At 43.0% G+C, this 25,501-nt stretch overlaps 1 protein-coding gene across 9 annotated transcripts; it reads right to left on the reverse strand.

Moving 5' to 3' along the window:
- Positions 1-11,990: 11,990 nt before the first annotated feature.
- On the reverse strand, positions 11,991-25,169 carry YPEL5 (yippee like 5). Of its 9 annotated transcripts, none has more exons than XM_034060500.1 (6): positions 25,092-25,169; positions 21,706-21,742; positions 21,532-21,596; positions 21,207-21,358; positions 16,254-16,427; positions 11,991-14,150 (listed from the first exon to the last, which is right to left on the reverse strand). In XM_034060500.1, exons 5-6 carry the CDS (start codon positions 16,392-16,394, stop codon positions 13,926-13,928), a joined length of 366 nt encoding a protein of 121 aa, XP_033916391.1. In that variant the 5' UTR covers positions 16,395-16,427; positions 21,207-21,358; positions 21,532-21,596; positions 21,706-21,742; positions 25,092-25,169; the 3' UTR covers positions 11,991-13,925. The 9 variants fall into 9 exon arrangements, with proteins under 9 accessions (XP_033916391.1, XP_033916388.1, XP_033916392.1 ...); XM_034060497.1 differs by having other exon boundaries at positions 21,706-21,848; XM_034060501.1 differs by lacking the exon at positions 25,092-25,169 and adding an exon at positions 23,979-24,907.
- Positions 25,170-25,501: the final 332 nt, after the last annotated feature.

Here is a 25,501-nt window from a genome sequence, read left to right on the forward strand (position 1 = left end):
TTCATCAGTGGATGCAGAGGTTAACATCCCAGGAGTGAATGGAGAGGTGACCCACGGCCAGGTACACTCCTTGTGGAGACAGACAATGACACTTCAGGGGAACTGGAGGAGGGAAGGCATGGAGGAGACTTCAATATAAAATATCACAAAACCAAGAATAAATTACCCTTTTCCACAGGAACATCTCCAAATACTCCTGTACCAGCACAAGGCACCAAAACCGGCAAGGTCAGTATTTACAAACACACCAGTCCGAGACCAGCAAAACCTGATTCTAGAGCCAGTGAGTACCCCTACACCTCTCACTTGCCTCTGTGAGAGCAGAAAGTGCCTGCTACATCCATGCAAATTCCCCATTTTGAGCACTGAAACAGCAGCACCTACGATGTGTGCCTGCATGGGTGCCAGCCAGGCTGAGCCTGGCACAGCTGCAGCACTAGCACATGCCTACAGGAGCCACAGCGATTCCCCATCCTCCTTCAAGGCTGCACATAAACCTGTTCCCTCCTCCAGCATGCTTTGCTCATTGGTCCATCCCCATCTAACAACACTGCAGAGCCTTTATTTCCCTTTAAGGGAGCTTTATACTCCCCTTACTGCACACCCCAGCTGCATTAGCCATCAATTTGTGGTGACACTTTCTCTTATCATCCAAATTCCTCTGCTTGCTGGGTTGCCTTCCTGGCCTTGGGATTAGACTTTTTGGCATACCTTAAAAGCACTAAGTATATCAGACACCAATGCACATCTGACCCATAAGACATTAACACTCTCCCTTTCTTCTTGCTTATTATCTCAGATAGCCTTTGATTAAAATAATTGAGCCATATTTTTCCAGGCTTTCAAATCCTGGCTTTAGCTTGACACAACATCAGGAGCAAACCATGAAACCAGCAATTCCTTCTGAAATGTGCTGAAGTACACCTGCACTTGAAATAAAGGTTTTGATTCAAAGCTTTCAGGAATCAAAGTCTCTATTGAAAGAGTGGTACAATTACAATGTTGTCTGTTAGGTCTGACATAAATCACTTCAGTAACTTCTGCCCAATTATAGTGAACCAATGAAAGTGTGTCTAGAAGTAGGTAAGGAAAAGGAGGTTATGTACATACAATGGTGTTTATTACTTTCTTCTTATCTTTGGCAAAAATGAGAAAGACACTGGCTGTGAGCCTCAGCCTTTGCCTTGCTCCTTTCCTTTCAATGTCTGAATAAAAAGGGAATAAGAAAAGATGACTTCCATAGAAATAAGTGTTGCAAGATTTACAGCACAGCTTCTGCACTGACTGTTCCCCAGCACCTTCTGAGCCTACTAAAGCACTCGGAGGTGTTCAAGTGAAAACCATTGCAGAAATGTGTTTCTTTAATAAAAACCCTTTGTGCAGTTTACAGATCCAAGCTATAATGTGTCCAAGAGCATGCTGTCCTCAGGCAGCCCCCAAACTCACCCGTTTTGCTAGTCACAACACAGTCATGTCCAAAGTGTCCCCCACTACATCTCATATATTTCAGATGTCTCAAATCTCTCATAGAGAAGCAACTTTTTCCTCTTACAAGACATATATTCACTTTTTTCTTTTCATGTGAAATATCACCTGGTGATGTTATTCCTGTGTTTCCAGTCTCTAGATAGATGCATTTCTAGAACACAAAGGATAGACTTTGGCATAACATGGGATAAAGGCAAATAGCAACTGGTACACATCTGGATAAAGCCCTCAGGTAAGACTCCTAGAACTTTCCAGTCCCTATAGAAGCAAGTGGTGTCATTAACCCCTCAGCTGCAGGTAACTCCTTGCAGGAATGTATATAGTATTAAGAATCTTCATCATTACATCAGAATTGAACTAATCCAGTGAAATCATCAATCTGGCTGGAAAAAGAACAATAACAGAAGCAGGGAAACTGTTGAGGCATTTCATAACTGTTGCTACACTCTCTTGTTCCCCATCTCATCTGATATTCCCTTTTTCCTCCTCCTATTTTGGGGTATGTTTTGTGACTCCTTCAATGTACTTCAATTCTGGTAGGAAAAGCTACTTTTATCCCACACCACAGATGTTTCAAAGGCAGTAACTGACTCAAGTTGGTCTTGTGATGGAAACTGCTTTGTAGCTTTATGTTGCCATGGCTTCTTCAGTTGACAAAATATTTGACAACTTCTAGGTCTTTCATAGCCCTCTCATCTCACACAGGGTAGGGGAGGCTTGAAGGACAAAAAGGGAAATGACCTTGTAGGAAAAAGGGGCTTGAAGACCATGACTGGTGGCCAAACTGAGCATAGACCTCAGGCTTCTGCATCTCCTCCACTTGATGCAAGTAGCATTTTCAACAACAGAAGTTAGCTGATTCTGGTGAACGCTGATTCACTCAGTCTGTGAGGACATGCTGGCTTCAGTGAAGCTTGACTGAGACATTTTCCTGTGGTCCTCAGCAGAATTCCTGTCTGGGATGATATTTATAGCTGCTTCCTCTCTCCAAAGATATCAGAACCTAGCCACGCATCTGGGAGTGAGAACTTCAGTTCAGTACTTCTGAATCTACAGCCAATGTACTGGCCACCAGCTATTAACTTCTGCTTGTTCCTCCTCTCCTCCTTTGAGGAAGGGGGAAGGGGGATCTGTCAAGCATCGATGTTTAATACTGCAGTGCAGCCCTCTGCAGAGAGGGGGAAGAATGTCTAAATCGGTTCCTGTCAGATGTAGGCGTTTAGTAACGCTCACCCTCTCTGCAAGGCTGTACATCCCAACCAGAAGCTGGGCCCTGATCTTCCCCTATTCTCCCCCATAAAACATATTATTAAACAAAAAAAAAGACATCAGCAGAAAAAGAATCAGTCAAAACATACCAGCTACTGCTTCCTTCTGCATTTGCATCTCAGCCTTATTATGTCACCTGAACAATAGGAAATAGTCTGGTCTATTTTAGGGTGGCAGCTGCCTTGGTAAAGCCCCAAATCTGACATCCTCACTGTGGAACCCTGGGGAAACAGAGTTGTTTTAGATTTCCTATAAATACTTCTTCAACCAACATGAGACTAACAACGTCTGTCCCGGAGCTTGATGTTGCAATAAACAGTGTTGAAGCACAGCTTTGGGAAGAACCTGATGTGAGTTACAGTCTGGAAGGAAACAAACACAAACTTGGGATCTGGCCTGAGAACTCGAAGTGTAAATGTATTTTCATAGAATTGGGTTGGAAGGGTCCTTAAAGATCACCCAGTTCCAACCCCCTGCCACAGACAGGGACACCTTCCACTAGAGCAGATTGCTCCAAGTCCAGCCTGGCCTTGAAAGCCTCCAGGGATGGAGCATTCACAACTTCCTTGGACAACCTGATTTTTACCCCAATCTCACCTCAAAGATTATAGCCAGATATTACATATCCTTCAAATCAGTCACAAACACTTATCCTCCCACACACAACTCCACAGACCTCTAGTTCAGCTACATGAAGATGAGCTGGAATACTTCCATTACAAATTGCAACTTCACCCTCCGTGGGAAGGATCTCTGGAATTACTCTGCGAGGACAAATCAAATCATCTTCATTATGAAACTTTGACAACCAGGAAAATAAAATGGGGATTTCTGGGGAAAAAGCTTTTCAGCACATATGTTCATCTTGAGGATCAAGTATACTCATCAGAGAAAGGGTCTCCCCAGGAACACAGAGTGCCCATCCCTCTTAGCTAAAAGTTAGGCAGAGGACACCTGGCAAAGGAAGGGATCCCATCTCCAGGCTGCAGTGATTTCATGAGAATCCAGCCCACTCTTCTTTTGCTCACAGGTAATCAATAATTTGCAGGGTGCCAGATTTTGCTTCAGGTTTCAGTCTCCAGCATTTGTTGATATTGAAGCATCCACAGAGTCCCTTGTGCTGGTAGAGAACAGCTCTTCACTAAAACACAGGTTCGATAACATGGTATGTGGTATATACCCAGCCATTACATTATTCCAACACAAATAATTGATTATTGCAATGGAAGATGTCCCTGCCTACTGCAGGGGGTTGGACTGGATGACCTTAGAAGGTGCCTTCCAACACAAACTATTCTGTGATTTTATGATACAGCTCACTGTAAAGCTAAAGAAGGGGAAGTGGGATGCAGGCACCCCCAGACACTGAGCTGCATTTAGATCACCCCTTAAGGACCAGCTCACAGACGATGTTGGAAGGGATTTCAACAGCATTTTCTTAACCATGGAAATCTTTAAAATAGATCTAACACGTGGAACACTGGTGCTTTGCAGAGAAGCTGGATTTATCCACATAGACATGCAAATGAAGCAACGCATGTAGTAGAAATAAGAGTGGCTTCACTCCTCCCTGGGATCTGGCTACATCAGATATGAGAGGAGCCCAAAAATACTCTTTTATTAAAAAAGCCTCAAAGGGAGGATGCAAGGCAATCCACCATCTCTGGATACATATTGCAGTGCCCAGCTGCAGCATTCCCTTCTTCTATTGTTTCTTAGGCAGAGGGAGGAAAAGAATGGTATCTCTATGCAGGGATCCCTGTCACTGCTTGCTTCCCCTCTATAGATTAATTTTGTCACCTCCATCACACCCCACCAGCTGCAGCCAGCCTGATAGTAGGGAAGGACACTGCTTCTGCTTAATGCTGTAGCATAAAGCCTAAGCTGTGAGTGGTTAGAATTGCCAGTTCTTGCACCTCAAATCAGGATAGCATTTTGTACTGCCTACAGAAAGACAAAGAAAATAAATGGTTTAGTGTTCTTCTAACCAAGATTTTGGTCTGGTCCTCTAACTGATAGAGGTGGGAAGATTTACAGCTAACAGCAAAGAAAGACACATGAAACTCTAAAGGACACCTGCAGAGGTATTCTTTAGGGTAAAGGTGCCTACAAGTGTGCTTCAGGAGACCAGCAAACTCAGCACGTGTGCACAATGTCAAGTAAAATCAAAATCCACTAGTTACTATTATTTCATTACTATCCTATGTAGTTTCTATGTATGTATACATATTTCTGCATATATATAGAAATATATATGTGTATATACTATATCTAATCAGACCAAGCCTGTAGAGAATGACTCCCTCCTCCAATTAACTCATTGAATGACAAGAGTAAAAACAGCATAAAGAGGAGAAGAATCAGGTCCACAGTCTTTCAAACGGATTACTTGGCAGCTAGTGAGTGCTGGAAAAGGTCACTGACCTAACCTATTTCTAAGGGAATACTGTAAACACTTAATTTTCCAGTGTTAGGAGATGGACAAAAACATGTGCCTCTGCTAAACTTTATACAACTAGTCATTTAAGACGAGAAAACAAACAGATGCATGTATGCATCCTGAAAAGAGATATCCAAGCACAATAAAGACAAAAATGTAGTTTTCCATTCCTCCTTCCAAACTGATGCACTTGTTGGCAGCTGGGCTCTCTTTTCTGGTCTGTGCAAAACATGACTCCTACATAAAGGCTGCTTGGCGCTTCCCAATACACAACTCTTCTCAGCTGGTTATAATTTTACTTACCAAGCATTAAACAGTTGGGCTGAAGTTTTCCATGCTGGAGGTCTGCTTCAGGATAGGATATAACAGTTTTAAATAGCTCATCTAGAAACAGACATTTCTGAGACCAATGCTCAGGGGATATAATTTTAAGGGGATATAATTTTGCCCTTTGAAAACAAAGTGTCCAATTACTTGTCAAAAAATGTTGTGACACAACACTGTGGAGCTGGGCCTTGAAACTTGGTAGGGATGTCACACCAGTGCATGCTGGTTGCCTGCATGCCTGCAGATGGATGTGCTAGTGCTCCTCATCCAAACTGGGCACCAACCCCATGCAGAAGAGATGAGCAGAGCCTTCTCCATACCTGTCTCTCCTGAGCATCTATGCACCAGAACAAGAACTGGGAACAGTAAGGTTGCCTCACTTGTGTCTGTGCTCCTGCCTCCCTGGCAGCACAGAAGGGACAGGGGTAAATAAACTGATTTCAGAGGTAGTGGCAGTGCAAGCAAGACTTGGCTGCTCTTTGCATCATCTCCAGCAGCCTGTGAGCAAAGCTGTCCATGCTGTTTGTCTGACAGCCCACTGAATCAGACCAGCAACAGCCTTTTTATCTCCCTACATGGGTTCACTGTATAGCCATGCCACCAGCATTGCTGTCATAGTGCAGGGGTGAGGAGGCACCAGAGAACTGCAGCCTCTGATGCCCTGCTGGGAGGAACAAGGTCGTGGGCTGAAAGCTCAGCAGGGATGCAAGGAGCAGGATGGGAAAGAGACAGAGAAACAAATGGAAGTGTGGGGAGATGACAACAGGGAAACCCACAGACTGCAGGAGGAACAAAGCACAAAAGGGCTGCAGAGAGCAGGGAGGGAAGGGGTAGAAAAGAAGAAGGCAGGTAAAGGAGCCAGTGATTATGTATCATCTTCCACAAGGCACCTGGATCCATATCTAAGCGTCAACACTGCCAGCAAGTAACTACAAAACCTTCGGCACAAAGGGTCCATCTCTGCCTTTGCCTTCCCCTGTGGCAGACTTCAAACCAGCTTCTCCTTCAGCCTTTTGATACAAAAATACCAATATTGCTAAGTGAGCTTTAGAGGGGGAAATAGCTTTTGTGTTTGGTTTCGGTTTCATACAAACATAGGAGTTTTTTTGTCCTAAATCTGCACCAGACTGTTTAATGCTGTTGGTGTTCCTTGTCTCAGGTTTGTTTTGACAGGCAGTCAAAGTTTCCTGGAGCTCACCTGTAGCTTGATAGAGCACATGAAGCAGGGTGAGATAAAACAGTAAACTACCTCCAACTCCTCCTCCCTTTCCCAGAAGTGTAGCACATGAATCACAGGGCATTTCTCTCCTTTACAAGGGTGTGTGCAGCAGGAACCTTCTCAACTCAGGAAGCTGGACTAGAGAGTCAGTTAAGCATCCTGGGTAGGCAATACAGAGTAATTTTCATCTTTCCATCTCTTCCTCCAAAGTCCTACATAAAGCAAGAAATTCACCAACTCCAGGCATCAGAAGGGGAAAAAACCACCATGAACAAAACCAACCCAAAACTTCAAACCCTCCCAACCTAACCAGAGCCAGCATACAAGCTGAAAAAGCATTTCCTATCCAACACAAAGACCTTACATCAAGTGAAACCCCCTAAAGCCTGGGTCTGACATCTGCTCAGCCTTCTCTGATGAAAACCCTCCTCCAGCTGCTGGTTAAGTAGCAGTCAGCCTTGGAGCTTAAGTAGTAACAGTTACTGCACCAAACGGGGTCCCCAGGTTAAATTCCAGTTATGAAGCAGCTAACTACAAACGCTTAATCTTTCATTTTTGCCACTAAATGCACATTAGAAAGTTCATATCCAAATTAACTTTGGAAACAGAATTAATAAAATGTCAAACTAGAGTTAGGAGTGGTGGAAGTTGTATCTACAAGCTCAATGCATAACAATGCATACGTTAGGCAAGGGTGTTGATGGTGACCCCCCTCACTTTTGCGATCACATACCACTTTCATCCCCAGGCTGCACATATGCAGGGACATGATAACCATGTGCTGCCCAATCCATCAGAAATCTGGCATTTTTAAAGTGTTCTACTTTTGTGACCTAAATCATCTCTCACTAATGTCCTTTCAGCTACAATAAGAAATCATGCTGAGAAACTTCATCCCAAGAATGGAGGCCTACTGAGTACACCACTAAGCTAATTCTTCTTCAGCAGGGAGACATGGAATAGACAATCCATCAATCCCTTCTGAGCTGCAATGACTGATCATGCTGATACTAGAAGTGACTTTCTGCTATCGCCAAAAGCAATTACTCCAGTCCCTGAGCTGTGCTGATTCTGTAAGGAAGGTGCAGCAATCACCATAGCAGTTATGGATATTTGCATGCCTGCATTTTACCACATACATCTGTGGGTGCTGGTGGAGCTAAGATAGGTTTGACTTTCCCTTAATCCCTAAAGCAAAAAGATTGACCTAAGGAAGACTAAGCAACTTGTTCTAATTGAGAGCACTGAGTGGACTAAAATATAATGGACCAGACCAACTTAATGAAAATGGGTAGGATGGGGAGAAAGATCTGCTGGCCAAATCCCAGCAACAGCCTAGCAACAGAGGCTGTTTCTGCACCCTGTCTGTGGGATGCCCCAGAGCTCTCACCACCTCCCTGACAGCATCCCACTTTGATGGTGCACATGAGCAAAGATCTACCCCTGAAAAGTAACAAACACCCTCTTCTTCCCTCTTTACTCACCATGCAGTCATGCTTAGAATAACAGTCTCCAAACTCTTCAAGGACAGGGGATTGCTATACTCAGTCAATAAGGACAGACAAAGGCAACTTTTAGGCTAAGCACCGTTGTATGAACTAGCCATTCTGCTTTGTGCTCCCCTAGTAGGAAAGGGGTCTCCCTATTTCACCGACAACTGCATCTCTTGGAACTTCTGCCATTAGTCTGCAAACAACCCTTGCAAACAACACTTTTTCAATCCATGGCATGCAGTCTGTTGTAACTCCGTAAACCTACTGTTTCAAATACTTGTAAATGTTTACAATAGTCAAATCAAGTGCTTTCAAAAGCACAAAGCAAAATCCCCTATCTAAACATCCCCAGCTCCTAGAAAGAAACAGCATTGAGTCCTGATGTTAGACAAGCATACATATCTCATTGGCAAAGCCTATAAAAATAATGCCTGAACCCCCTTCTCTCTCCTACCTACCCTTTCAGACACTTAGGAAATGCATATTAAAGCCATAGCTTTTGTCCCTTCTCCTATTCTTCTTCTTCTGGTTTTACTTCTGTAAGAAATACAAGTTTCTGATAGTGCAAAATGCTTCAGATAATGAGAACAAAATCAGCCTGCTTTGAAGGACAACTGCTTTCTAGCTGCCTTCACCCAAATACCAGAAACTTAGCTCTGGTTCTGCATTTCCCATTATCTGTGTGCTATAGTGAGGACATTCAATGAGGTTTCTCAAGAAAACAGAAGTGCTTACATTCAGTCTCTTCCTCTGTTCATCAGGGAACCTTAGATCCTCTTCAATGCCCAAGTGATTCCCACTTTCCCTAGACCCACATAAGTCAGAAAGAAAAGGTGCAAGCTTACTGAATTTCTCCCCCTCTGCTGCTTCTGAGTGAATTTGTCTGGTTTAGTTAAGACTTGAACCCTCCCTCCCAAAGAAGCACACAAATGTCTTCCTCTTCTATCTGGGTTTTTCTTCCATAACCAGCCTCCCAGTGCAGAGCAATTCTGGCCATTTCTTAGCTAAGTGCCTGGGTTTATTTTTGCAGTAACAAACCAAAGAGGAACACAACACCCTTTCCAATTGAGCAGTACACAGAGCAGCCTGTACTGAACTGTATTTCAGGTCCTTGAGAGAGAAATGTCACATTTAAGAGGCACAGACTGCTGTTTCACAGTCACCTCCTTTTTAAAAGCAGGAGCTGCAATGCAAACTTAAGCAGGTCACAGATACAATAACATCAGATGAAAAGAGACACTGGAATGGAAATGTCCTGTGAACAGGGTGAATGAAGTCTTTCTTCACATTGCCTCTACCCAGAGCAGGATGTTCAGTCCAGTATCATTCTCAAACAACTTCTGCCTAGACGTGAGGATGAAAGAGATGATAATGTCACTAATACCATGCTAGAAGGTCCTTTACCTAGTTACAGGCTGGCAGTAGGCTGCAGCAGTATTACTAGCATCACAGAACTCCATTCAAAGAACAACCCTATCGGTGAACAAACAAAAGGCTGGAAGGCAAACATGACATTTCTCCCCTTATAATTACCTACATGTACTAGAAATCCTTACACCAGAGAGAGGTGATAAGGGAAGTAACTATGAGACCAGGAACATCTCCATGTTGTCTAAATTAGACTCATCAGAAGGTGTTGAATGTTTTTTTGCCACATAATAGTTGATGAATAGGGCAGGAGCTCATTTTCTTTGGCCATAATATGTCAGATTTCCTGAAAGAGGCAAAGGCTTACACAGTGACACTGTCAATCAGGTCATACTCCTCCTCACCACCCTTTTAAGGTCATTGGGCAATTTTAACTCTAGCTTATGAAGCAAGCAGCCTCAAAACTGCTTAGTTTTTTAATGTCCTGCAAAAACAGGGCCAGATTAAAGAGTGACCCTTATCAGTGTCCCAAGCAAACTATCAAGTCTGAAACATTTCATCCCTGTCAGGCACGAGGGACTCCACAAAGCCCTCAAGATCCACAGGAAACCAAGGTCCACCTGACTATTTTTTAATTTACTATTGCTTTGCTGAAGAACTGAAGAGAGGCCCAAGGAAGAAACACCACAGGCTACTTTTGGCTTTCACAGAATGGTACTGCAATGCCACAGGTCAGGTTTCTCTTCTAAAATAAGGTGGATTAAACAGTTAGGCTTTTCCCCAGCCACCTCTTCCTTGTACCTGGCAAGGTATAAGGTTGTGTCCTGAACTGCAGCTTCATCAGTTCCTTTCCTGTCAACCCACTGATGATCTGCTGACATTATTTCCTACGACTCAGGCAGAAATCTGGTGAGACAAGCTTGGCCTGTACAAATAAGCCTCTCTCAGGTAACCACAGCCACCCCTGAGCAAAGTGTAATGATACCATTTCTCACAGGGCTACAAGACACGTATGCCATTTCATAAGTTCTTCTGAACATTCACAGAAAGAGTAAGTAAAACACTTTTTCAATCCATAAACACACCATCCTATCTTTTCATCTCCCAAAGCTGTGTTTTGCTGAAAAGGCTGTCAGCAGTTTTAATGAAGTACCTCAGTCCAAACTTGAAGCACTTCAGTTAGTTCAAAGCTGAAGCACACCTACACTGCAACTACAGGATGAGATCATAGCACAGGAAATGTAAACTCTAATGCAGGTAATGTCAGGCTAAAGTTATAGCATCCCTGCTTGCCCAAGCTGCAGCCTAAAGCACAAGTTATGATAAACACACAGTGGAGTCTGTCGAGCACTATAACTTCCTTTCTACCTTCTCTGCCTCTGACAGCATAAGCACACCATCACACGCCAGGCACAAGTTCACTGCAGCAGAACTTTTTGTTGTGCCAGCTATGCCTTGTTTAGGAATGCAAGGCTACTGCAGTAACATAAAATAACATTTAATGCCAAACAGCAATGCCTTCTCTGCCACTAGCTGTACTTTAACCAGTCGTCTTGCTCCCTAAAGATAAGTTATCGGCATTCACACACAAAGCGTCTCAAGGAGGAGCAGTCAAAATTTATGAGGCTAAACTCTCCCACGGAGCCAGCAAGGTGATATGGAACAGCATGTGGGCTAAAGTGCAATCCAAAGTCTACTGGTTTAAAGCTGCAGTGCACTTGCTTAAGTCTCATAGACTTTTAATGAACTTACCTCAATAGTGTTTTTCAAATCATAGGCTTTCAGGAAAGTAATCTTTAACATATCACTATCACTCTACCGAAACAAAGAGGTCTTAATAGTAAGTTAGAAAAAGCCCCTCAGGCTCCATTACACCAATATGATCCTCTCACCCCAGTTCTTCAGCTACAGCTTATGAAGTTGACCAGCTGCTATCAGAAAGCCTCTCCTGAGCATCTGCACACAAAGAAAAAAGATCACAGAATTAAAGATATACAAATACCCAATTCCTCAACTCCCAACTGATCTTCAAGTAAAATTCCCAACTGATCTTCAAGCAAAAACTTCACATTTTTGCAGATGTTCAGCACCCAGAATTCCACTAAAGGAACCACTTCCTGGATTTATTTTCTCTTTAACAGGAGCAAATTGAAGGCATTCAAGTTTATATGGTATATACATATATATATGAGTGGTACATGCCCGAATCTGTACTTAGCACCTCCCAAAATCAACAGTACACTTTTGTCACCTATTCAGAGAGATGCTCATCAACAGCTTGTCACTGTGCTGTAGAAATGCAACAAGGCAGGGAATGGAAGACAGGTTATGTCACTCAACGGACAAGACTCCATGAAAGTTACTCAAAAAGAATGGCAAATACCAATTCAGGACAAAACATACTTTATTGTACTGTAATGTCAGAAGTACAAGAAAAGTACTGCAGAGAACCATGCTAATGAGGCTTTAAAGGTCTGTGAAGGACAGAAGTACAAGATAACGGGGTACTACTGTACTCAGTGCAAAAACTGATTCATTTGAGGCACAAGTACACGATCGTTTAAGCAGCTTGATTCAAGCACAGCTCTGGTATGATCTACTCTGTTCTCCTTCTATGGGACAATTCTATAAGAAAGCTACTTTTACAAGAAATAGGCAATAGGTACAAGTCAGGGGTGTCCAAATTGCCACCTGGTGACAAAAAATCATAAAAGAAAAATACTCTGCATAGTCACCCTCCACATTTTAACTTCAGATATGGAGCTGTGGCTAGTGAAGAAAAACACTCTGAAAGGTCAGAGCCCAGATCTGTTTGGCTGGGTAGAGGGTTTTTCCCTCTCTTCTAAGCCTGTGGGTAACTTTTTTCATGTTGACCACAGTTTATCCAGTAAGAAGAAAAAAACAAAGTATCTTTGATAAGGAATCATACATATCTAACATTCAAATAAATTTCAGCCCTTGACATCTTAACTTACGACTTAAGACAAAACAAAAGTGTTTGGGCACCCTTGAGTCAAGTTAATGAAGAGCATTTTTGCTAAAAAGGCAAGCAAGTTCACGGTTTCAAACAGAGCTGACCTCTACAATAAGAAAGCAGGAATCCAAGTCACTAGTTACTACTAGGCTGACATGTACTGCTGCCCAGAAAGATAAAAATGGAACATCACCATGAAAAAGATTCAACACAGTTGAGAGATAAAGGTTTCAACACCAGAAGCAGCATTTGAAAACAAGCTGTTTAAGTTAATCTTTTCAAGAGATGCAGATTGCATAACTCTGGGCATGAACAAACATGCTGGCAATCTTCTCCTTTTACACAGCAGCTGTGTTTAACATAGGAAGTTCTGGGTTTAAAGAACACTACTTGAAGAATTAAAGATTTGTGACTCCCTGTCTACTTACTGAGTTTAGGAGAGCAATGAAAAAAAAATCACTACTGAACCAGTAGTTTCTCAGTGGATCCCTATCATTACAAACACAGCTTGAATCGTAAGCAACGCAAGACTAAACAGACAACTATTATATTATTACTATGCTTATAAGTTACATCAGTTAAAGTTAAAAAAAAGCCAAGCAGTTTTGCCCTATTCCAAGAGTATTTTCCAATCAACACCAGTTTACTTGTTGAATGGGACTTCACAAATAAACAAGGAATGGTGACATCTTTGGGTCAAGAATGACAAGAAATAATGGGCTCTGTGCTACCAATCAACCTCAACAAGAATATGGCACAAGGGCCAGCCCAAGCTGTACCAACACTGAACCTTTAGCACTCAGCACAAATTCGGATCTCTTTACTTTAGCTAGCAGATCAGGTGAAAAGACTGGGTGAAAAAAACCCAAAACAAACCCAAAATAAACCAAAACCACTAACTAAAAACTTAACTCCAAAATTGGAATATAGTTTTTAAAAAATCCTGTAGTTTTAAAATAACTTTATGCTGACATCAGTTTGTGCAAACTGAAAGAAACCTCGTCGAATTTCTCTCTAACAGAAGACAAACCCCCCCAAATATTTTCATTTTAGCCCGCTGTATCTGTAGATACCATCTCAAATCTAACAGATGTAAATGCAAGAGAGAAAAATTTACAGCATCTGCACAACATTCTTTCTACAAAGAGCTTCTGGAGGGAAAGTAAAATATAAAAGGAATAAAGAAAGGAAGGTTCCATCTGAAATACTCTCACAATCTTTCCCACTCTGTAGTCCACGAATCCGACTCTGATGCTAAGGTGACAGTGTATGTAAGCAGATTTTTTTGATGAATTTATTATTTTTGAGTTTCAACTGAAGAGAACCTGAGAAGAGACTCAAGTCTCTTCAGGAATTGTCAGATGGAACATGCTCCTCAAATCCTTCGCTCTCTCGGACCAACGCTCTTTCCAGGATAACACGGCCTTCCTTGTAGCGCTGGCTGTCTTCAGTGGCAAATTCATAGATCCAACCCAGTTTGCTGTTGCAGTTCTTGCAGCTCACGTCTCGAACCATGTGGCGGCCAGTGAGCATGACCCGATCCTGAACTTCACTGTATTGCAGATTTACCACCTGATACAAATATACAGGGACATGGAATAGAGAGGATTAGTCTGCCCAGAGCAAAGCTTGGTAACAATGTCCATGACTATCAACATTTTAGAAGTAGAGAGCTTCTGACACTGCATATGAACTAAAACTGCAGTGTAAGTCAACAGTCCTTGAAAATATGCTTGTTACACTTTAAGGATGCGCTTCACAGGGATGTATAACTCACTGTTTAACTGAGACATGAAATGCCACCACAAGAAGTACTAGAGTGCAGAGTACCTTGTTCAACTAACTGGTATTAATCCACTTGTAATATATGTAACCCATTTCTAGCAACTGATGTGATTGCTTATTCCCAGAAGTCAGAACCAAAACATTAAGAGGTACTTCTTTAAAAGGCTTCGGATGCATTTGAAATAACCATTTAAGAAAAACCAGGCTGAGAAAAAGCGGCTGAGAATGTAGGCATTAAACATGCACCTATTTTTCTGTGTGCTGTCTCGGCAGTTTAAGACATTCTTTTAACTTGTTACACAGCAACACCACAGAACCAGGATGCATAATTCGTGGAGAAGTTAACATCAGAATTACATCCAAACTGCTGATATGCGTTAGGATTCTGAAAGATGGGGCTGTGCTGCTTTCTCAGCCTGCCACCTTACTGTGCTCATTCTCCCTGCTTCAGATGTAAGGTTTTTGTGTGCAGAAATGTAAAAAATGCAAAGTTCTGTGAGGAAACCCCAATACTTCACACAAGAAAAATTTGAACCCCAGAATCCAATGCATATTGGGTGAAAAAGAATACAGATGCACAGTTCTCTTGCAGCTATGCAGCCCAACACTTAGAGACAAGTATTAGAATCATAGAATAGTTAGGGTTGAAAAGGACCTTAAGATCATCCAGTTCCAACCCCCCTGCCATGGGCAGGGACACCTAACACTAAACCATATCACCCAAGGCTCTGTCCAACCTGGCCTTGAACACTGTCAGGGATGGAGCATTCACAACCTCCCTGGGCAACTCATTACAGTGCCTCACCACCCTTACAGTAAAGGGCTTCCCCATTATATCCAATCTAAACTTCCCCTGTTTAAGTTTCAACCCATTACCCCTTGTCCTGTTACTACAGTCCCTAATGAATAGTCCCTCCCCAGCATCCCTGTAGGCCCCCTTCAGATACTGGAAGGCTGCTATGAGGTCTCCACGCAGCTTTCTCTTCTCTAAGCTGAACAGTCCCAACTTTCTCAGCTTGTCTTCATATGGGAGGTGCTGCAGTCCCCTGATTATCCTGACAGTATCATGCTGAAAGGATCCAGCATACCAGAAATCCCAAAGCCAAGCACAGTTAAGTGAAGACTGTACTGATGCCTCTATCGAATCTGCCAATCACCAAATGGCTTTCAGGAAAACACCCAAACCAACACACCCCAATGATTACATGACCAGAAGCTTTGTGAGGAAGCACAAGATGATCACTGTTTTTTCAGTGTGTCTAACAGAGGGGTTAATAAATAATGCTACAATTCAGGTTTTTAGGTGTGTTATTAACATTATTCTCAGCTTAAAGCCAACACACAGCTTCTAGGAAGAAAATTAACTGTATCCCAGCCCAAACCAGGACACTTTCATATTTCAGTCTGTTGAATTAAATCAAATATGATCAATTAAAAAAACCATTCAACTAAATCAGAGTATTATTGCCTGTAAAAAAGACTATGGTTACCTAAAGCTGACAGACTACTGCCAGCTTAAATGCATTTTAGAATTAAACAGAATACTACCTAGACTTTAACTGACTAAAAGTGAAAATGCTTTTGAAACACTTTGATAGACCACAAGATAATCTCACAGTAAATCTGAGGTTCATATTACAGAGGTCTCCAAAGTCAAAACTCCACGTGTTTTGCCATGATACCTCTATATACATGATCCTCTTTACAGTCTTTCAGTATTGTGGGTAAACTAATTTAGATAGCTTGCCATTGATAGTAAAAAATAAATATTAAAAAATTAAGATAGTAATTATACAACATTTTAGCCAAGAAACCTTTTTGTTTTGATTCATTTCCCACCAATCAATTTTTCAAAAGCAAATAGTCGTTCCTCCTCAGTTTCTTACCAACCTTGTTAAAAAGAAAGGCTCTTCCCGTGGCCCCTGTAAAACGAGTGGAGATGAGCTCAGAACGATTGGTCAGAATAGTGTCGCAGTTTGCACAGGAGAACAGGCGAGTGCCACCAATGTGATCCAGAAAAATTCTTCCCATTTTTAGAACTTACGTAAGTTTATACTCAAAGACCTGAAAGCAAAAAGAAAGATCACATACATCACCCATTGCAGACAAAAAACAACCAACCGCAAACACCCCATATACATGGCAGAATATTCTGCAAACCAATTCAGGCAATGATTGCAGAGGTTCTTTCTTTCACACATGAATTACTGAACTTACAGACTGCATCCAGCCTTTCTCATCAAGACAAATTCTTTCCCAAAGTGCCCATCTTACCAGTAAGATGACACACCCTGATAGAAACTAATTATATTAAATGATCAAACCACGAACCAAAACCTTTAAAGTATAGTTCAGACACTTGCAGACCACTTCTGGACCCTACAGTTCTTAAACTCAAAAGCTTCCACTCCTTTCCTGTTTTCTTTTCCTCTTTAATATAACACTGAAATTCCATTTCAGTATATTCGCAACGACTCACTCATCTTAGTCAGCACTGGGAAATGAAGCACAGAGAAGTACACTGAGTCACCAAGGCAATTATGGTTTAATTTTCCCAAGTCACCCCCCCCCTTTTTAAAATATGTATTTATTTTGTCACTTCCCCTAAGCTTTGCAGAATTTCTGATATGTAACCACACAACATCATCATCCAAGATGCTTTAGTCTCCTATAGCAGGCTGGGCTACTGCATTTGACTTGACACTTAGTGATTTCATATACATAACAACATAGGAAAGGTTTGGATGCTATTTCATATAACAAACAACCCACCCAGTCTTTACACCAGACAATTTGTATATATAAACATCTAAAGCTTTCTAATCTAAATACAAAATACTGTATCATGTACCCAAGCTATTTCCAAAGCATCATCACTGAAATACCTCAGCAACTTCAGTCAGCAGGAAAAGAGAGCTGAGAAATTTACATCATTAGACCAGTAGTATCTAATAAACAAATCTCTTCACTGCTTAGGAAAATTAAAGTATCTCACCAACGTTATACCAACTACATAGACTCCTCAGTTAACTAGCGAGTAGGCATGAAACATACCAGACAGCTGAAAACTTAAATCATGAAGGATGTGATAACATGACAAAGGAATTCAATTATTATGTTATTTCCATTTCAACTGCTGAAATTTTATTACTAGGTATCTATAGTTAAACAAGTTAAATATACCTCCATTTATGCTTCAGATGCGGAATCAGAAGAGAGTATTGCCTCTGCTTTTGTCATGCATAGCAACAGAAAGTAAATCTGACATGCTGCAATATTAAAATCATGTGGGTTTTACTTTTCAGAGCAGGAGACAGTGTGCCATTCAGAGAGAAATTAATCAAATTTTGTGCTCGTCAAACTGAATCTTCTATGTCAAATGGCTTTAAGGAGCACAAATACCTAAATTAAACCCATTTCAAGTTTCAGGGGATCAGTTTCTTAAAGCTTACTCTGACATGCCCAAAGCAAATGGACTAAAACATGCACCTGCACACACCAAAATTTCGAACACCATTTTTACATGTAAAAATCATAAGCCACTGACATAATTTTTTCCAGTTGTTTTATTTCATCACTTTGTTTTCTTATAGTGCAGCAATAAAAAGGGTTCCTAGTATTGAATAGGGTGATTCTAGCACAACTTCCTTACATTCAGATTTTTCATATCTTTGTTAGTCTTCCGTATGCCATCTGAAGGATACATAAAAATTCAAAGGAATGGAATGCCGCTTTCCTTTAAAAGTGATATGATCCCATTTTTCTTCTTGGGAGGATAAATAAAAAGGGTCTTGAGTTTGACAAAAATATCTCAAAGACTGAGCTGACCGTAAGGGTTCCTCTCCTTGTGACTCCATACAAAATATGGAAGCACTTTCCTTCAATTTCTCTAAGCTTTACACCTCTCTAATGTCTTTATCTTTCCTAGCAAGCAAGGGGAAAAGAAAAAAGAAGATGTGAACTGTGACAGCATGAAGGAAAATCAACAGACAATAAGTGTGAATAAATAGTATCAGTCAAAGTCTCCAACCAGAAGAAACCACAAAGACAAGCAATAAAGGCAATTGCGACAGATATGCCCATGAGGCACTTGGCCTAGCTCCATGTGCCATCCTTACTAATTTTGGATAATGCTATTTTTGTGTTGATTGTGTTGAGGATTAAAAACAATTAACTGATCGTAAGTTACTGTAAATGTGGAATCAACATCCAAAAGGGTATTTCTTTCAGGGTAAACAGTGCACACCCTTTCAGTATTTCTAGAAGCCAATATAAAACAAATCCAAACACATCCTGCTCTTTCACCAAGAGCAACACAAACACTAAGCTTGGTAAATGATGAGAACAGATTCATTACACAGACCAACCTTGCAAAGCATGCCACTTTGAAAAACACGCATCTGAACACTTAAAAGGCAAGCACATGTTCTCTCTAAAATCAGAATTCACGTTACTGCACCTGGAAAACCAGTAACCCAGAGTCACTAAAACCAAAATGTAACTACTTCAGAAGAGAGTGCCAGTGTAATTCTTACAATCAAGTTAGAAGTCAAAGCACCATAGAAATGTACTACTTCTGGATATGGCATTATGCATGGACTGAACTGCTGAGTCCTGAAGATACTGAACATTAAAATAAATGCATAAATAAATACATTCAAAGAATTCATGCTGAAAAACCTACTTAGTAATACAAGGCCTACATTCTTCAATTATTTATATCTCATCAAAAAGCTGAAAGTAACCTCACCAAGTATCTAAATGAGAAAAAAACTTGCAGTAAGTAAGACTTGGGTCCCAACAGAAAGACAGAGTGAGATTCATCTGACTGTGAGAATTCAGATTAAAGTTACAGCAGGATCTGACAAATCAACTGATACCCAAACAATGGTCTTCTGAACACAGTGCATAAGAAAACAATGTATTCTTTAAATAAATACACATTTAAAAATTTGGAAAATTAAATCCTATAATATGCATTGTAACAGTCAAAATAGTTCAGATTTTGACTTGGGGTTGTGTTTTTAAGAAAATGCTAAAATACTGTAATCCTATTAGTATTCAACTTTAAAAATCAGTATCCTATCAGTATCCAACTTGAAAAACCAACCTCTACACTTAACTGGTCCCTAGTAGATTTCAGTCAAAGCAGATAGCAGCCTACAACTATCATTAGCTCTTGGTTTTGATGGCTACAGGATATCACTGAATCCTTATGGGTCCAGCTGAAATGTATACACTTTAGTCTTTTGCTCACAGCAGTAAAAAGAAAACTAAGTTACAAACTGACTGCTAGTAGGGCAGTCTCTGAATGCCACATTTGAGCATGGATTTTCTAAATGAAAAAGGGTTTTTGCTTTTTCTTAGCATATAAGGTAGAGAAGTTAACTTCAACTTGGAATCATTTCATACTCTTCCCTCCCACCCCCCTTTTTTTCCCCAAGCTAAAACCATAGTATTCACTTATAAGATCAGCTCAGAAGGTACTTGGTAGAGGAGAAGACTGTTCTCTCCTAATGATCTTGAATCCGGTAGGGTAGAACTCACCATATAAAAAGCACTACAGAACAAGCAAAAGCAATTTTCCATTGCTCTCAGGCTCATATCCTTTGCATACAGAAGAGATGTGTACAAAGTCACCCAAGATAACCGTGTAATTTTTTTCCCTATAGTTTTCACTTCCCATGTAAAAGGTGTGGGCGTCTATTTATGTTCACACATACATAAACGATGTGAAAAAAGCCACTTATAGGAAGCTTTTATAGGCAGTGGGAAGGCTCTTAAATGAAGACGAGCAGAAGAACTGCAAAACAGTAAAGCATTTCTAAAGTTTAAGATCTTCCAGTTAGGAGGAGGAAAATGCAAGAAGCACATACAGCCATTCATCCACTCCTTCCACATTTGAAACCAGTGAAAATAACTTCCACTGGTTCTGAGCTCCAGTCAGGTTCCCTATTGCTAGTTACAACCCCAGAAAGTGACACTACCATACCACACGAATTCCATCATGCTACTAACAGAACTTACAGCAGTCAGGAATCTTGGTTATTCACAAAACTGTATGCTGAGAAAGCACAGAGATTGGTCTGGGGCTTTTTGGCCTGTGATTTCACCTTTTAAGTCAGCTAAGCATTTTTTGCTGGGTATGTGCCAGTGATAGAGTCCTAGTGATCCTGCCCTCATGTAAACTACCAAAGATAAGTCATAATGTTAAATTAATGGTTCCAATTCTTCTACACTGGAGATGTAAGGCAGAAGTAAGGCAGGCTTACTTACACTAATGGGATATAAAGTATCTACCACCTGTCAAATCTACACACTTCAAAGAAACAGGTACTTTCAGGAATTGAGAGATGATGCCAGTGTGCCATTAGCAGGCGCCTGCATTCTCGAGAGTATCTTTAGCTGAACAGTCAATGGTAGCTCATATTACCCAGCTAGTAAGGCTTGCTGACAGGGCAATATTCTGACAGCACAAACCTTAACACCACTTCCTAGTCATCCTGTGAAACATTTCCTGCCTGCATGCTTCTCCCAGTGAGTGCATGGCCAGACAGGAAACACAAGCACCATGGTTGTGTACTATATACATATTCCTACAGCACCATGCTCCCAAGCTTCCACCTGTTTTTCAGCATTGATTTTGGCAACACTGAGCAACAGCTGTCAAAGAGCTCACTCACATTCAACAGCTTTAATTTGTCCACTATCTGCACACAGAGCTGAAACCACCTGAAGCACTACTTGGTTGGTATATGAATTACCTAACCTGTCTACCTTCACAAGCAATAAAGAACAAAAAAGCAACACAAACAATTATTTATTAACATTTTTAAAACTAACAGTCAGTGTTTTCTTGTCCCAGAAAGCATCTCTTGAAGACACAGGACCATCAGTGTTTGGCAGAGCCAGGAGGCACTTTCCATGTACACACTGGACTGTGGATATTTCAGAAGCCTCAGTGTTGCTTCAGCACCATCTACTGCATCTCAGATCTACAACAGAAAACAGCTGCTAGTTAAAGGATAAAAAACTGTGACAGCCTCTCACCATTTCACTGCCTAAAGACATTTTCTTTTACATGGTGAGCCAACAAGCACTCTCAGCACCTTGAAGAAAGGCTGTGCATTCCCCTAGGTACAGTAAAGCATTGTCAAGGTGTACTTACTCTGGAACCAGGCTTAAACTTCATCTTCACATGTCAGGAACTGGGCTTGAGCTTCCTCTTCTCATCTTCATGTATGAAAGAAGAAAAGGAATACTTAGCACAGATATACAAGATCACACATTAAAGAATCACCGGGTAAGCAAAAAAATGCCAACCAACAAACTTGCTCCTTACCTGCGTGGGTTTCCGCTGCTCACAATTGGGGGTGCATCTGAAAATACAGATGTGGTCAGTCTCTTAGGAGGTCTGAGATTCAGTCATCTGCCACAGATTTCTGGGGCTGTTGAAGGAAGCAAGGCCCAGCCTCTGGCCTCTGCCTACAAGCAGAATTTGTTATCAAAGCATCACACGCAGCCAAATGTGAAGAAAAAGTGAACTGGAACATTATGCTATGTTCATTAGAACCAGCCAGCTACTGTAGCAAAGATGACTGAAGAGGCTTTGGCAAAGTAATGGAAGCTGTGCCCAGATGCAGTGCACAGCACCCACCCAGAATAGGCTGTCCAGCAGGATGAAACTGCATTTGTGCAAGTTACAGTAGTGTAATTTTCTATAGCAACTCAGCTTGTTTTCTAGGTAAGTCAAAACCTTTGCATCGGGATACTGGCATTTCAGTATGTTAACATAACATACCAGTGTACACAAACACTTAACACAGGGTAGTTTGTTTGAAGTTTACAGTGAGAAGAGCCACACAGGTGGGTGCTTGTTTCTAATATAGCCCCCATACCTCAGCATCTCCCACACAGTCACACCCCACAATACTCTGGTTAGATAACATATAAAAGTATTAGCTTACAAATGACATCAGACTTAGATTTTCTTTCCCACTACTACACAGAGTCCAAAAGCAATAGCTATTCCTGTCTCCCAATTTCTTTTTCTCTTCCATTTTTCTCTTCCCTTCCTGCCTCCCCTTTCCCTTCCCTATGCGAGGAAAAGGTGATCCTCTCAAACCCTCAACTGTTTGTAAGAAAGCTGTATTTCCTGGTTTTACGATAAATTTATTCTTACGCTAAGAGCACAACTTTTGCCTATTAATTCATTCTTCAACTTGCAGAAAGCTAAATTCAGATTTTCTCTTTCCATTAACTTTACTGCTATAGCGACACAAATCTTCACCCAAAGGCACCACTGATCCCATGAGTCACAAACAAAATTTAAAGAACCAGTGAAAAGACAATGACCACTCAAACTCCCACACAAACCACATCCAACTGCCAGAATATGCTAAGTGCATCTCACCAAGAAATGTTTATATTAACTAGGAAACTCCTAAATGTAGCTCAAGGCCCCAACAGTGAAGAGCCTTGCTACCAAACATCCACAGTGTACAGGCATTTCCTCTACACATGTAACAAGTTATTTTTAACTTATATCTCACTTAAGGGAATTACATATTGCTGCAAGAGCTGAGCAACTCAAGATTTCAACATAGGTCAAATGATAGTAAACAAATATGAACCAGTGACCTGTCTTGGACAACACCACTTCAAGTCTGTGATGACTGCCAGAAGAGGGAATGCTAAGTATATATATATATAATACATATATATTTGTGTGCATGTGTACAACTCACTGTCAGATGACAAGTTACAAATCTCACTCACTCTTGTCATCTTCCCCACCCGGCTCTGAGAAGCATGCTTGGCAGCAACATCTGAAACTCACTCATCATTAAAATCTCCATACAAACAATTAGATCTGAACTCTATAAGCTAAGGGCCTCCACAGCTACGGAAGTGAAAGTACCAGATGACAGAAGCCTCTAAACAACATCTCTAAAGACTAGTATTAGAAAAAGAGTAACACTTGAAAATGGGCAGTTTCGTTTGTCATAAACATTATTTCAGTACAGCTGTCCAGAATGAGTCTATATATAAGAGGATTATATATAGCTGTTACATAGTTTTATATATAGCTGAACCAGCCACATGAGGAAATCTTTGCCACCACCAAGTAAATTCCCTCCCTTTCTGCCATCAGTCACAACCATTGTTAACTAATGGCTAATCAATTGCCGTTTAGCTGTTAACAACAAGAGGTGCTCTAGGACAATTACCAATCTGAGAAAAGCCATGCCCTATGTTCCTCCCTCATGAAACTTGGGTACTTACTTTGTTATTTCTTCAACCTAACCTTAACGCCATGTTTATTTAAAGAAAAATAATTTATTAACTTCCAGCACTATATTATCCAAAACACAGCCTTTATTCTTAAATAAGCATGTTGAATCCATCTGATGTGTATCTGCTTGCACAGTGCAGCTGAGATATGTACCCAGAGCAACAGACACATAACAGTTTCTCCATTCCTTTCTGGCTTTGACTAGAACCTCTTCCAGAGCTAAAACGTACTTTCACAATCATATAATCAACTGGGTTGGAAAAGACTTTTAAGTTCATCCAGTCCAACCACTCCCCAGCACTGCCAAGGCCACCACTAACCCATTTCACTGCGGGCCCCGTCTGCACGGTGTGCGAACACTTCCAGGGACGACGACTCCACCACTGCCCTGGTCAGCCTGTTCCAATGCCTCAGCTCCCTGGGAATCCACACTTCCACAGTCGAAACCAGCCCGAAGAGCTGACGGGCTCACTGCTGAAGAGCCGTGAGTAACCACCACTGGGCTTCCGACAACCGCCTTCAGTGCGAGTCACCCCCGGGCAGGGACACGGGGTTACCGAGGGCGGCGGGGAGCCAGCCCCCACGGAGCAAGCAGCACCCCATCACCTGCGAAGCCGTCCAACATGTGGCACCGGGGCTGCCCCAGGGGCTAGCGGGGGGGAACTGACCTACGCTCTGGGAGCGGCAGCACCGGCCCCCGTAACGCTGCACGGCCAGGCCGGTAGAGGCGATGTGAACCCCGCACCCTGAGCTGGGACGACCCCGGCTCCACACAAAGCCCCGTGAGGGGGGGAGTGGAAGGGGAGGCGGGTCCCGGGTACGCGCCGTCACGGGGCTACGCGCAGCCAACCGCCGGTGGCTCTTTCGCCGGCGCCGCCGCCGGGCGCTGCGGGCAGCGCAGGCAACTTGACAACAAACAGGAGGAAACAGCTGATGGGAGGCCCCGCCGCCGCGGTGAGGGGCGCCCGGGCCCAACCCCGCACCCCCGGGCTGCCCGCACTGCCGCTGCCCCTGCCGTGCGGGAAACGGGGACGACGCGGCGGAAGGGCCTAAGCACGGTTCCTCTTCCCCGCACGGGAAAGTTGCCACCGCCCCTCCGGAGTAGGGAGCCGGCTGCGATGCGAGGCCGGCGGAGGAAGTTGTGGCCGCGGCAGGGAAGGGGTGCTCGGTGCCGGGCTCGGGGCCGAGCAGGAAGGCTCGGCGGCGCTGCGAGACGCTGGCGGAGAAGGGGACGGGTGGGGAAGAGCCGGTGCTCTGTGGCGGCGCCGGGCCGCAGCGGGGCAAGCAGGGCCGGCACTGCCCCCGCTCCGAGCCGCCGGGCCGGAGCAGCTCCCCCGGGGCCCCGCCACTGCCCGCCCCAGCCGCCGGCGACCCCCCCGCCCCCCGGTCTCCCTGGTGAGCGCAGGGCGCAGCACGAACCCCCACCCGGTTACCTGGCGCAGGGGAGCAGCGGCGGAGGCTCCGTGCCCAGTATCTGCCCCCCGCCCTCCACAGCCCCAACGCTCCGGTTCGCCGGCGTAGCCCCGCCCCCGCCGCACGTCAATCAGCGCCGCCGAAGCTCCGCCCCCTCACGGCCCCGCCCCACCGTACGTCGATCAGCGCCGCTGAAGCTCCGCCCCCTCACGGCCCCGCCCCGCCGTACGTCAATCAGCGCCGCTGAAGCTCCGCCCCCTCACGGCCCGCTCCGCCTCAGTCGCCTCAGGGTTGCTCCCGGTGGTGGCTTCGGGGGTTATCCGGTCGTAAGGGCCCGGGTGGCAGCGCTTAACCTTTCACCGCCCGCAGGTCCCCTCTCCCAGGTGTCTGTCAGCCGCCCCGAGCCCGGTGCCCGCCGCTCCCTGTGGGG

The sequence above is a fragment of the Melopsittacus undulatus genome, chromosome 3 (genome assembly GCF_012275295.1).
Source record: "Melopsittacus undulatus isolate bMelUnd1 chromosome 3, bMelUnd1.mat.Z, whole genome shotgun sequence".
Taxonomy (NCBI): Eukaryota; Metazoa; Chordata; class Aves; order Psittaciformes; family Psittaculidae; genus Melopsittacus; species Melopsittacus undulatus.